This window comes from Mytilus edulis, chromosome 5 (assembly GCF_963676685.1).
Source record: "Mytilus edulis chromosome 5, xbMytEdul2.2, whole genome shotgun sequence".
Lineage (NCBI taxonomy): Eukaryota > Metazoa > Mollusca > Bivalvia > Mytilida > Mytilidae > Mytilus > Mytilus edulis.
The window spans coordinates 70,526,758-70,542,146 of NC_092348.1; the positions used below are offsets into that span (position 1 = coordinate 70,526,758).

The 15,389-nt window shown below is 31.0% G+C and overlaps 2 protein-coding genes and 1 long non-coding RNA gene across 3 annotated transcripts in view; 1 reads left to right on the top strand and 2 right to left on the bottom strand.

Annotated features, from left to right (window-relative positions):
- Positions 1 to 15,389, bottom strand: part of LOC139524354 (uncharacterized) — a 262,486-nt gene that overhangs the window by 11,552 nt on the left and 235,545 nt on the right. The gene's annotated exons all lie outside the window — the stretch shown is intronic.
- LOC139524351 (synaptogenesis protein syg-2-like) overlaps positions 3,601 to 15,389 on the top strand; it is a 124,504-nt gene continuing 112,715 nt past the window's right edge. Inside the window, exons 1-2 of the mRNA XM_071319117.1 lie at positions 3,601 to 3,708; positions 12,719 to 12,793. Coding sequence (XP_071175218.1) covers positions 12,748 to 12,793 — 46 coding nt within the window. The 5' untranslated portion in view covers positions 3,601 to 3,708; positions 12,719 to 12,747. The remainder of the gene's footprint in view (positions 3,709 to 12,718; positions 12,794 to 15,389) is intronic.
- LOC139524360 (uncharacterized) lies at positions 5,743 to 7,175 on the bottom strand. The gene is made up of 3 exons (XR_011664779.1): positions 7,028 to 7,175; positions 6,359 to 6,488; positions 5,743 to 5,970 (listed from the first exon to the last, which is right to left on the bottom strand). It is a non-coding gene; the product is annotated as an uncharacterized lncRNA (long non-coding RNA).

Below are 15,389 nucleotides of genomic sequence, written 5' to 3' on the forward strand. Positions count from 1 at the left end.
CGGCACAAAATGACCTTTAGTATCAATTTTATCATATAAAATTTAAAAGGACCACGCTCAAGCTAACAACTACTGGCCAGCAGCCACTACACCAGCAGCCAGTTTTCGGATATGTCTATGAACCTAAAAGTTGCATGAGATTTAAACGTACTCAAAATAATTTTATCAATAGATAATCAGTTTTTAATATATAATTAAGCAGTTGAAGACCGTGGCACTATTCATCGAATTTAAAAAAAATTCCATTCCTATTCATTACATGTAATTAAAAGACAAATTATAGTAATCGGTGTAAATATACCAAATAGCGTGCTACACGCTTTTGATTTTTAATAGTCAACAGTTAATAGTTATAAATAAAATTGGTGTGTTTACTGTCTTCTGCTTGGTTAAAAGTATTACTTTTATTTTCAATGTTGTCAATTTTTATGTCGACACGCCAACTTTTATTAAAACTCTGACGTTATGTATTTATACGCCAACATGTGTGTACGTTGTTATAGTTAATATAAATATAAAGTCTTTAAGACTTATTTTTGACCTATATTTGTTAATTTATGTGTCATTTGGTTCCTAATGAAGATTTGTCTTAATGGGAATCATACCACATCTTCTTTTTCAAGATGTTGAAGTCCGTAATATTGACATATCGAGACGGTAATGATGATAAGCGCAATTTGTATGACGTATATAGGTGTCGATATTGAATTCGGCACACATTGAAAACCACAGTTCAAATCCATCGTTATCGACAATATCGACTCGATATCAATGATGACTAAAGATCACAATAAAAGTTCAACATTGAATGTAACACTGTTATATAGCGAGATGATGTCTGAATTTATCATGGTGTCTGTTACCTTTAAAACAACTTTCAAGTTTATTTTTAGTGATAAAATTGTTTTGTAACTGACAGCTATGTTGACAAGAAATATACGAAATCGGTGAATAGTGCTCTCAAAGGCAATCACCATTCTCAATATTACATATACTCATTTCTGTATTATATGTCAGATATTGTTTCAATACAAATCTGCAGAGTACATTGCTACCTCTAGAAAACTGCGGCGAAGCCAAGATTGACGATGCTTTTTCGAGGGGTACCAATTTTCTCTATCGCCCTCTCAGCTATGTGTTATTCAATTTGTTATACAGAATGTCCTTTCATTGTAATCTTTTACAGCATTTGCCATCACTAGGTGTCCGTTGTCGTCCATCGTCGTCGTTGTCCGTCTGATGTAAACTATTTCAAACATATTTTCCTCTGACAATGCTGAACCAATTCCAACCAAACTTTAGCTGAAATATCCTCAGGGTATTTAGACTTAAATTTGTGTTTAATTTTCTGTTTCGTAAAAACATAGGCGACATGGCTAATAATAGAACATAGGGATGAAATGCAGTTTTTGGCTTGTATCTCAAAAATCAAAGCATTTAGAGTAAATCTGACATGAGTAAAAGTGTTCATTATGTGAAGTTTATTAGCCCTGCAATTTTCAGATGAATATAAGAACCCATTGTTCACTAAATTTATAATTTCAAGGAAATTTTGCATTTTTTGCTTATTACAATGTATCTTGACCATTCTTAATGATAAAAAAAAAAAAAATGTAAACCCTAAAAAATGTTCAGCAAAGTCAAATCCACAAATAAGTTCAATGACCAAAATTGTCAATTGACTCCTTAAGGAGTTAGTGTCCATTAATGATAATTGAGTTATTGTCCTTTCATGACAATTTAAAAAAAAATTGTTTACATGTTTTCTAACTTTATAAAAACTTTTTTCCTAAAACTACTAAAACAACTCAAGCTAAACCCAAACTGCATGATCCTTAAGGTATCAAAAATAAATTTGTGTTTTATTTTCTGTTTCGTCAAAAATCACGGCTAAAAATATAAAATAGATGTAAAATGCAGTTGTTGGCTTATATCTCAAACACTCAAGCATTTAAACCAAATCTAATGTGATGATAAAGCAAGTCAAGTATCTACATGTAGAATAAAGTTTAGTGTTTATTTTTTGTTTCCTCGGAAAACATGGTAACTACATATAGGGTAGAATGTAATTTTAGACTAATCTTTCATATGAAATCAGACAAGAAGTTAAAGTATTTATTAGGTCACGGTCTACATACTCTAAAATGATCAACCAAATTGGGTATCTGATTTGTAGGTTATTGCCCCGGAATTGATGAGTTATTTTACAGTTTTCGGTTATTATCTCGAACATCATTATGGATGAAGATAAACTGTAAATAGCAAAAAATGTTCATCAAAGTAAGATATACAAAACATGTTTTATTACCAAACATGACCAAAATTGTCAATTGACCTCTAAAGGCAGTATAGTCCTATACAAACATTTCGAGGGATCTTATATCAATCATCTGTGCTAGCTACCACTTGATCGTAACCCTTGGCTAGCGAAAATGATATCAATAAATATGAACAATTCACCAAAGTTTCATAAAAACGGCTGACAACATTTTTGAGGTCTTTCCGAAAACTGTAAATCCCCTTTTGTAAAGAAAAAAAACCCAATAACTCGGAAACGTAAAATAGAATTTATCAAAATCAAAAGGGAACTCATGTTAATAAATATGAACAATTCATCAAAGTTTCTTGAAAACCACTAAAAGCATTTTTGAGTTATTGTCCGAAAAATTGAATAAACCCTATAACTCGGAAACGTAAAATAGAATTGATCAAAATCAAAATTGGAGTTCATGTTAATAGCTATAAACAATTCACAAAATGTTCGTGCAAATCGGTGAAAGTGTTTATGAGTCATTAAAAACTGAAACATCCCCTTTTTCCGGAATCAAAACCACAAAACGTAAAACCTAAAATCTAGAAATAACGAAAAGAAGCTCACTTCAATAGATATAAAAAATTCACCAAAGTTTCATTCAAATTGGTTAACGCGTTTTTGAGTTAATGTCCGACATGTTGACGACGGACAGACAGACATACGACATGTTAATAAATATGAACAAATAAATATGAATTTGAACTTAAACAACAATTTAAGTTCATAGAACTATTACGAACAATTGAGGTTTTAGAAATAATCAGCCAAACAACTTTGAAGAGAACGAAAGCTTGTACTCACTAATTATATCGATCTGTTTTGGGTATTTAACTCTGTCTCTTATACAATTGAAGAGGAACATATTATTATATTTAAGTATTTTCAAAAAGGGTTTAAATGTCTGAAAAAAGTTACACATCTGCTTTGCATACAAAATGTGTCACTGTCTTTTTCTACCTTACATAAATAAATAAAAGAGTTGAGATGTTGTATATATAAACTAAAATGAATTAACAGCCTTATGCAAAATATTGAACGATAGAGACATCAACATAGCAACTTAAAAAAGGAAGAATTTATGTGTTGAAGAAACGATCATAAATACATTAAAGCAGATGTAAAACCGTATGTTCACTTTGTATGTAATTCAATTCAAGTTCAATAAATTTCAGTTAGACAAAAGGGACAAGTAATATCCCCATCGCACCTCTACTATCGATTTTACACTGAAAGTTAACTTTTATGTATTTTGACATAATTATCTTTAAATAGCATTTAAATCTATCGTATACATTATGATAGTATATAAGGTAAGTTCAGCTTGTTACACAGAGGAAATTTGTAAAATACGTGTAGCGTATTGGTGTTTACTTCCGTGTTCTATATCCAGCCATGTAAGTACACTAAATAAGATTATCTTGAATATTCAGATCTAAATTAATCGATGGCTTCCATAGAATATTGCAAGCTTACTTTTCGAAAAATTCAATGTTAACATTACGTTCCTATATACGTATCGTTGCTCATCAATAATAAATGGTATTTCCCGTACGAAATAAGTAGTAGGAATCCACCAAGACACTAGTAGGAATGAAGTAGGAATCTACCTAGAATCAAAGATTCCATATAGAAAGTAGGCGGACATGGAAAATGAACAAAATTCTGACTGGATTTTTTTATTTTCCTACTACCAAAATCCTACTACCTAGGTGGAATTTTAAAAGTCTGTATGGAACTTTTTTCTGTTTTGAAAATCTGATTTGATTATATACTTTCTTACTACATGAATCAATTTATAGATTCCTACCAGAAAATCTTTCTACCTGGAATCTTTTTAGTTACATGTATCTTGAACTGGATTCTTGTTTGCTAATGACACAACAAGGGTCACACAGCTACATTATAGAAATGTAAGAACATATGGCTTATGAAGACTGAAGGTAATTCTTATACATTTAAAATGATTTTTTTATCTGCCTGCTAAAAATATTTAGTAATCAATTAATTAAACAATAGTGTATAATTTCACCTATTTATTCACTCTTATCTTCATTTAGGCATATATTTGGCTAATCTTCATGTTTATGTATGACACATGTTTTAGCTTGCATATATTACGGTTCCCTTGTACATTTTAAAAGTCCATTTTCTTAAAAATGAATGTTTTCTATGAATTTCCTTCGTTCTTTGTTGTTGAAATTCAAACTTAAATCTTTGACCCAGTTGTGTATTTGAATATACACTTACATTTTGTATATTTTTAGATTCCTACCAGAAAATATTTTTTTCTGGGTGGAATTTGAAAAATTCCTACCAGGTTTTCTTGTAGGAATTTTATTATCCTACCAAATTCTTCCTGCTAATTTGCATAATCCTGGTAGGAATACACAATATTCCTACTAAGAAATTCCTGCTAATTTAAATTTTTTGGCTATTTTCCGTGTGGATTCCTACTACTGTCCGACTAGAATATCACTCTTTTCTGGTAGGAATTCAGAACAGTATTCCTACTATATTCCGTGTACATTCCGTATGGAACATTTCGTACAGGTAGTATTTAGTCGTATTATAATGAATCAGATATACATAACTTTGTAGCATCACCATCGGATATAGGTACCCATGAAACAAAGAAACAATAACAGCACAAAATTACCCTTTTTAATCTCCTTGAAATAAACTGCATTGTAGATGCCGATACACTGTAAAAACAGTGTTTAGATCCTAAACACTTATCTAAACACTTCTTCTGTGTATGTTTTGAAACACGTTTAGCATCTAAACATGTTTAGATTTTAACAAGTGTTTAGATTTCAACAAGTGTTTAGATGTTATATGTTTAGAAATATATGGTGTTTAGACCTTCCAACGGTTAGCCTAATAGTACTATGATTTCACAGGAACTACTTGTGGTACAGCACTATAGGTTGAATAGTCCACAGCCCACACGGTATTGTAGAATATACAATGCACGTGTACATTTCTGCTTAATGTTCTTGCAATGACTTTTACCATAACAAAATTATTTGACTTGTCTATATAGTATATTAAGCTGGAAAACTTCAGTAATGATAATGATAATATAAACAATAATAGGTTTACACATTTTATTCTTCCTGGAGACCAAAGAAAAGTTTGTAAACAATAGGACCAAGTTAAGAAAAGTCTGTAAACAATAAGACCAAGTTTTGAAAAGTCTGTAAACAATTAATAGACAAAGTTTAACCCTCCATTATTTTTTATGGAAAAGCCTGTACCAAGTCAGGAATATGACTCTTTTTTTTCTTTCCTTTTGATTGTTTAGGTAGTCAAGCATTTGATTTTTGTTTACGTTGGACCTTCCACCTTTTTATACAACTTGGAGTCTGGTTCTTTTGTATTTCTTTTTTTCTGATCTAGTCTTAAACATAACATACAATATATTCAAATTATTTCAATAATTTATTTTAAAGTCTCACTAAATGCAAACAAAAAATAAAATTATAATAATTATATATAAAATTTGATGATTTTTATCCTCAACAAAACTGAAATTGTCAGTCCATCTCCTATCATACAGGAATTTTTCATTGCGGAACAATCTTCTTTTGAATGATGAAGGCTCTTGGTCATCATGGTGTGCAGTTCCTATTGGTTGTCAGGTGAACTTTTGTATCCTGAAATGAAAAAATAAAACCTTCATGTACATTTGTAAGAAACAGTCACTTATTCTTAGATTATGTTTATTAAAATACATTAAACAAGCTTCTTGAAAAAAATTCTTACAAAAGTGATATACAAATTGTAGTTAAAAAGACAAACAAATCAAAGGGAACAATATATAGAACAAACAAGCATGCAAGTTTTTTTTATATATTATAAAACAAAATCCTTGATTTCTGAGAACTGCAACGTGTTTTTCCTATTTTATCCTAGTATTATGAATATATTCTTTTTTAAATTGCTCATTTTTTACCTATTCAACAGGATAAATATTAGAGGATGATTTAACCTCCATTTTTCAATCATATTATAGTTCTATTGGCAACTTAATAATATACTTACATCTGCTCTTGAAATTGAGTCATCCTTTTCTTTCTTCGTTGCTTTCTTTCTGATCTGTTCTTCAATTTGATCTATTATATGGATCTATTCTAGCACTTTTCATTCCCACTACATGTACAGTGTCACAGTCCTATAAATGCATACATACAAATAATTATTATAGGTTTATATGAAGAAAAAAACTTGACAGTTTATTTTGACATTGGAGTTTGAATGTTACTTTATTTTCAACTTTTTAGCCATGACGTGGTCAGTTTATTTTCAGGTTATCAGTTTGAATGTCCTTTTGGATGTTTGGTATTCTTTGTTTCTCTTTGACAAATGAAGTGAAACTATAATTTCAGTGTTTGTGTAAAGGATGTTGCACTATGGGCCATTGGGATCTTATTCCTTGCAAAGTTAGATTACTTGAAACTATGATTTTATGACATTATGTACAGTGACAGTGTAGACTATTCAATCTCATTTTAAATTTCCGAACTAGCTCATTCTTCTTTTATGCTTGGTCCCTGCGACTGATTATGTGTGTATATTATATGATTCATACCAAAAAAGTGAACTTGAAATAGCATAGGTTAACAGTTTAACGCACATATTCCTTTTATAATTTAGTCTGTTAAATTATGGTTTGTGCCCCTCCCCCTTTTTACGAAATCTGGATCTGATTACCTTCCGCTGCTGTAATAACTGTTAAGATGGCTTTTGATTCCGTCAATATTCTAATATGAAGTTTTGTATCTGTTGCATCGTCAATAGATGTATATACTTGATAGACGGGATCCATTGCTGTAAATGTTGTTTGTCTTTGGCGGGTCCAAAGGCGTCCGTATCAAATTACCACGATAGATCAACTCTGTTCGTTAATTAATATAAGATTATATTCGGACAACGACTCCGGAAATTCGAGAAAATTTTCACTCACATCTTTAAATACTATAAAAGATTATTTTATATGTCCCTGGTATAAACAACTAGATCTAGTCTAATTGCTTAACTTATAAAAAAAAACAATTGAAATTTATTTGATAATCTTACAACACAAAAACGGGAAACTCAGTTGGGGAAGATGATATGATTTGTTCTCCTAAATAAAGAAGCTATGCATACTTGGGACTGAAGTTTGAAAATAATTTTAATTTCAAGACAGCCACGATATCATAGTTTCACAGATTATGCTGGAATATGTAGGAACATCGGGTAAAAAGGTGAAACCAGTACTGAAATATTATAAAGTGTTTAGGTGTTTAGGAACGTGTTTCAGAAGTGTTTAGATGGCATTTAATGTTTAGCTTAATGATAACATTCACTGATAATAACCCTGCAACACGTTTAATTTCTAAACACGTTTAGGTTTATATGTGTTTAGATAAATATCCGTTTAGATCCTAAACGCTTTCCTAAACACGTTTAGACCTAAACATGTTGTAGATCCGTTTCAAATCTAAACGCTGTTTTTACAGTGTATTCGTCGTACAGTTTATATGCTTTATTTACATGAATTTTTCTGTGTAAACAATTTTTTTGAAATACAGTTTTTTTTAAACTTAAATATTATTATTATTATTATTACAAGGCATTTTTATAGCGCATTATATAAAAATACAATTACTCTAAGCGCTTTACATGTTAAAACAAAAATACACAAGTTCGTACATACACGAAATTACAAAGTTAAAAATATACCGAAATATGTATAAAGCATACATCAAATCAACTATAAAAAGTTAAGACTACAGCAACTTGGTAAAAAATTACTTAAAAGAATTATTAATGAATAAGTAAAAATTTTAATATTAATATTTCTAAAACTTGCTAAATTTTGTATTTAAAATAAGTTACTAAAATATTCCGACTTGTAAAAAAATAAATTAAAAATACAAACGTTATATCGAAATATACAGAAAGTCATAAAATCAGAATAAAATGTACAAAATATTAAAAATCAACATCAGTCAAATACAACCAATCACAGTTCCAGGTCTTAACTTATGAGCGATCCACAAATGCAACTTTGAATAGATGCGTCTTCAGTTCTTTCTTAAACAGTTCTAGCGATTGTTCATTTCGAAGATTTGTTGGAAGGCTATTCCACAGAGTTCCGGCCGCCACATCGAACCTCCGTTCACCATACATTTTGGTCCGTGCATTTTTTGGCATCTCAATTAAAGAAGCATTTTCAGATCGCAACGATCGTGCTGGTTTGTAAAAATGTATTAGTTCACTAAGATACGCTGTATTATCCTGATGATATACTTTTTACAAACCCATCTGATAAATAGTTGACAGATAAACAAGCTTGAACGTGTCACTTGTGTCATTGAACAGGTACTTCGCAATCCGATTCTGATTATTTGAAGAGATCAAAAGCCGACTAAGGATCATAATTAGCCCTAAATAGTATCTACATTAATATAAACCAATATCATAAATCTAAACATATAAGCAACACGTAGAATATAATAAAAAATAAGAACAATTTGACCTTACCTAACTTCACATTTTTTTTTTCGATACTTCGGGGTTACATATATTCAACATTGTTCAAGAGTGATACTACACAGTGTACATTTTCATTATGTTTTTATTGTACATAAAAACTGTAATGAAAAACAACAATAAATAGATAAAATTAATGTATGCCGCCTGTAAAACTATAGATATATTTGAGTGTCTCGAATTCAAGTTTGGTAGATTTATAGCACAAGCAATCTAAAGCATTTTTTTACATATTATAAATACCGAATTTTTTAACTATTTATTTCATAAAAATACACAATTAAAATTTAAGGAATCGTTACACTACCGAAGCTGTTATATAGATCCAGAGGTCATTTTATCGAAGCGATCTTGTGCCCATCACAAGACACGTAAATTAGTTTCAATATTTCGGACAATTTCTAGGAAATACAAAAAGTTGAGACATGTTTGACAAAGATACGTCTACAGATTGTATTGTGCTATCCTGACCTTATTATTTAGACTGATTCGATAACATATATTCTTGAAGTACATGTATTTAACTTCTATTCTCAACCTTTTTTCATAAGAGCGTGCGCACGTGTATTTCTTATTCATATCAGGATATTTGACTAGTTATTGTTTAACAGAGGCGTGGTATACATGATATATCAGCTTTCTTTTGATATAAGAGATTGATATTTTTATTATTAATAGATCAATATACATAAGTGTAGTATGTGGTACAATTACATCCTGTAGACATAGCTACACATTGTGTAGTGATAATTATATCGCAAATATTTTTGTGAAATTGATTCCGAAAATTAACCACTATAATGAAAAACTTACTTGCATGACTTAATTTTTTCTATGATAATATAAAAATATGTGACCTGTCATGATATTTCCATGCTTATGTAGGTGAAAAGACATTGTTGGAAATTTTTTAATTATGTTTAAGCTAATACGAGTTATGTTAATCCTTTTTCTAAATTGATAGTCTTAATTCTTGTTAGCATGGCACGTAATGTAAGGTTTTATGGCTTAAACTTGAAAACATGTTTTAATAACAATCAGCATCATAAATCTGAGGCATTCTGCATATTATACTCGATTGCATCAATTGAACGTTTCATCTATGAACTGGCTACCTCAACTAAAAGAAAAATTACGTACCACCTCGACGTCTTGTTAGTGTACATGTTCACAACGAATCTTTCTTTTATTTTAGTTTCCTTTACAATTAACTACCTTTATTTTGAACTTTTGTAATAAAACATATGCAAAAAATAATGGAACTCTTCATTTTTAGAGTTGTCGGTTTATTTTCGACTTCTGAGTTTGTAATTGATGTACCTCTGGGATCTTTATCCCATCTATTCCAAGCATTGTAATTACATAAATGCTTTGATGGAACCTAATTAAAACACATACTGGCTGGCATACTGTTATATCAGCTGTTAAATAATTTCTTGACAACATTCTTGTACGTTTTACAACAAAGTGTATGAATGCCTATCGATACAAATAACGCCTCTTTGAAATCATATGTTTTATGAATCGCCTTGGATTGCCAAAACCAGTAAAGATCTGTCTAAATTCTTTTTAAACTGGAAAATATATTAAAAAAAACTTTCTGTTTTAGAAAGCAAACATTCTCTGATTACACTGCAAAAATTGACTGCCTGAATAAATCGAATAATTTAAAACATCAATTTCAACTGTCTTTTTTTAAATTTTGGATAATTTTTTTTTACGGGGACCTCTATACAAAACTGAACGGTGATGTTATGTTCCGTCGGCTTCAGATGTGTTTATTTCACACTTTAGGTGTTAACTATAGGTCAAATATTTGGATGACAATGATCAAACAATTGTTTTCTTGAGTAGTTGCACACCTGAGTTAACCTTATTGCAAATTATAACTTAAAATATTGTTTAACCATACTTGTGTGGTACTTTTGGTACATTACATTAAAGCAATAATTCAATGTAGCCGTAAGTATGTTTTTATTTAACCATACGTTTGGCATTTACATTCGATTATTTTATCCCGAGCGATACCGACGAATTCGTTTTACTAAATTGTATACCAAAATAGTAGTTGAAAAATTGACTGATTTACACACTACATTTAACACCACGTCTACTATTTTATATGATTTGTTTATTTTGCATTACAATGGAAATAACGTGTTGTATTTGAATTTTGTCTACGTAAAACAGACCTGGGTTTTACTGCTGCAAATTGTGATAATCTTGTCATTTAAATAGGTATAGCAAAAAGCGGAATAGACTTTGTGTATTAATACGCTACCTGTATTAGAAAAAAACAACATAAACCTTTGCAACGTAGTCACTTCCCGGGAGTTATCTACCATTAAAACAACCTCATTTAATGAGGAAGTAGACAGTTAAAGAAGATGTGGTATGAGTTCTAAAAAGACAAGTCTCCATCCCAGTTACAATTTATTTTAAGTAAACCATTATAAGTCACAAAGTACGGGATTCAACACGAAGCATTGGCGCACACTGAACAGCAAGCTCTACTATTGTGAAACCATTCAAACAGAAAAACCAACGGTCTAATCTATCTAACTAGACTTATTTGTAAGTTTATAACATTACTGTTCAGGAGTGTGACCCCTTTGTTATGTTTCGCATCTCTTTAATGCCATATGAAGATGTCAAAAATTTTCAAATTTGATAGTTTCTGGATGATAGCTTGACTTTGATTGATTGATTGGTTGGTTGATAGATTGATAGTGTTGAACTCCCGTTTTCTACATCATGGCAGTCAGTTATTGTTGTTGACAAAGTCCGGATGCCCTGAAAGAACAATCGAACTCCTGTAGTAAAACTATCAATCCTAGTCAATAGCGATTGGAGTCGATATCACCTGCACGACTCGTGCAGGGTTCGACATCACAACCTCAGTGTTAACAGACTAGGAATACAGCCATCGAATCCACCCGCTTTTCGTAGAAGGACTACATTATGAGTTTTAACATAACACATAGTAAAATTACCAAAATACTAAACTCCGAGAAAAATTCGAAAAGGAAAGTCGCAAATCAAAAATCAAACATCAAAATCAAACGCTCTAACACATCAAACGAATGGATATCAACTGTCATTATCCTGACCCGGTACAGAATTTTATTATGAAAAAAATAGTGGATTGAATCTGATTTTTTTAAACACTTGTTTAGCATCTCACTTAAATTACATTCGCATCAAATTCCATTATATTGACAAAGATGCGTGAACAACACAAACAAAACAAACAGAAATAATAGGTAAACATTTTAAAATAAAGGGGTACACCAGTCAAAGTTAAATCATAAAAAAACTGAACTACGAGGAAAATTCAAATAGGAACGTCCCTAATCAAATGGCAAATTAAAAGCTCACACACATCAAACGAATGGAAAGCAACTGTCATATTCCTTACTTGGTACAGGCATTTTCTCATTTAGAAAATGGTGATTTAAACCTGGTTTTATAGCTAGCTAAACCTCTTACTTGTATGGCAGTCGCATCACATTCCATTATATTGACAACATATTTGAACATCCAAATAATTGTGTAAACTGATCGTAATCAATTTCCATAGTCATTCCTTTGCAAGATGTCAACATAGATAATAATGGTTTCTACATAACAACTCAAGTTTTGTAAGAACGACTGCTTGTTTAAATTCGGTCAAAGCATTATTCGTCTTACTACGATTTGTTGTGTTTGGTCGCCTCTTTGTTATCTCGTTCCGTTTTTCTTGACCTATTATATTTATTCTGCATTCAGGAAATCCTTCTATAAAAAGCGCAACAGATTTAGAAAACATTTTTTCGTTGACTATTGAAACTTTGGTTTTACACATTTTCCATTGTTTTCTAAAAGGTTTAATTGTTGAAAGATTGAAGAAAGATATGACGATGCTTGTATTGTTGGTATGCTGCTTCATTTCTATAATACGTAAGTAAAATACAAACCCTTGCACATCTTGATTAAGAACAAGTAATAAATATTATAATGCGGAGCATGTGTTTGTATCATATTAATGAAGACAGGATGTTTACTTCTATTTAAGTTGGTCTAGATAATGTCAGTTCACCCCAAACATCCATGTAAAAATGTTCAAAACCATCACCATTCATTTCATAATACTTGATATCTTCGTATATATTTTTTTACGTGGTTTTAACTCAAGTTACTTACTGCTCTACTACTTATATAGGAAATGGGACGAAGCGTAAAATGCAGTGAGAAAAGCTGAACTGTTATATTTGAAATGATTTTTTTTTATGCTGAAATAGGATCATTTGAGATCAATTCACTGTCAAATCTCCATTATTTTAAATGATCAAACCTTCAAGCTCAGCTAATTTTTAAAAAGTCAGTTGTGAAAGGTAAATGTATCTTTGAGTGCTGATGAAATACACATGGTTGTTGTAATTGTTTTATAACCACAATATACGTTCTCCATGAAATAGTATCAGTTCTGGTAATCTTCATTTTTTCGCGTCAGCATAACTCCGAATCAGGATGATTCCGTACAAGTTGCATGTCCAACGACGACGAAGAGCCCTTTTTTCCGAACAATATACAAAACGGAAGAAGAAAAATATGTAGCACCGTGGCACATTATAAAATGACAAACTACAGTCTACAAAACTGTATAAATGCATGGTTCATCTTGTTTCCTCTTATATTTGAGTGTGGATTCGCATTATTATAAGACGTGTCACGGTACTTTTCTATTCCAAATTCATGTATTTAGTTTTCATGTTATATTATTTTCTATTCTGATCGGATTTTGTCTAATGCTTATTTCGTTTATGTGTGTGTTAGGCCGTGTTCACACCAAACTTCATGTACACTAAACTTGTTTACCATTAGTTTATTATACTAGACATTGGTTTCACAATAAATTTGTTCCCATCTATACCACAGTGTGGGAACGGAACTGTACGGTTTTCTACTAATTTGGTCATTCGGGAGACAGTCAAGCGGTGCTCCGACATTTCCAAATTAACAAGTTGCTTGATGGAAACTTTAACGAACTCTTATGTTCCTATATAACGTTTCTGCTTCAAGTTTTGATAGCTAAAACATTCTTTATATAAATATGAACCAATAAAATAATAAGAAAGGTATATGCATACAAACGTTTTCCTTAGAATGGTGGAGCTCCGTGTAAAACGATCAAAACTGTCACACAACAGCGATCAAAAATGTCAAATAAACATCGAAAAATCAATGTTTGCTACCTGAATTTTCACATGTACCTTTTCTGATATATAGTCTTACCTGTCTGAAAGTTTCAAAGCCATTGTCCCAGTAGAAATATAAATATATTCATTTTCTCTATGTCGGATATTTTTATTGACTACAATCGCTTGAAAGTTTACTGTAATATCACTCGGAGCCTTCCTGTACAATCGCTTGGAGCTTTCCTGTAGAATTGCTTGGCCAAATTTATTAAATACATTACATATGCATTGCATTGGTTGTTTCTTGCTGTACTATCAAATTCATCTATGGTATTTGAAGTGAAAATAAGCATAAAACCAGTCATGACAATTAAGATTCTATCAAGGAACCCTTTTAAGGTGACTATATCAGAGACAAAAACAAAATGTGTACAATAGATATAAAAAGAAGGTGTGGTATGATTGCCAAAGAGACAACTCTCCACAAGAGACCAAAATGACACAGAAATTACCAACTATAGGTCACCGTACGGTCGTCAACAAAGAACAAAGCTCATACCGCATAGTCAGCTATAACATGCCCCGAAATAACAATGTAAAACGAGAAAACTAACGGCTTATTTAGACATGTACAAAAAATGAACGAAAAACAAATATGAAACACATAAACACACAACCACTGGATAAGTATACAAGACGAAAAGAAAAGGACAGTACAAAATATGTTAAGAATCTAATCTAAAATAAAAATGAAAATAATCCTCGTACACAATAAATATTTATATATACCGAAAAGGTGACTAGATTCTCTGGAAGGGTAATTAGCATATTTTGAATTTTACTTAATATATTATTTACCAGCAATTTAAAAAATAATAATAAATACATATTTGAACAATACAACAAAGAATTTTTCATCACTGGATCGGGATATTGTAACTTGATATGTGCTATAGTTTGTTTGATTTTCCATTGAAAAAGTGTGAGGGTATCGACACATACACCACAGTTCCATATCGACTCTCTGATTGGTTTACCAGAAGATTGAAAATGGTCATGTGGTGTATGTTAGATATCTCACACTTTTAGCCAGAAACTACAATGTAACACATTTTCTTTCCTGTGATATCAGTTGTAAACTTTGACACATGTCATTTACCAAATAAAAATGTGATTGGGTATGTGTAGATACACCATAGGATGAACTAAATTTCACTCGAAAGCAAGCAGAGCTTTCGAGTGAAATTTAGTTCATCCTATGGTGTATCTACACATACCCAAGATCTTTTAATTTGGTAACTATAACAAGGAATTCGAATGTGGAATGGTGGTAGCTAACCACTGATCCAAGAAAAGAC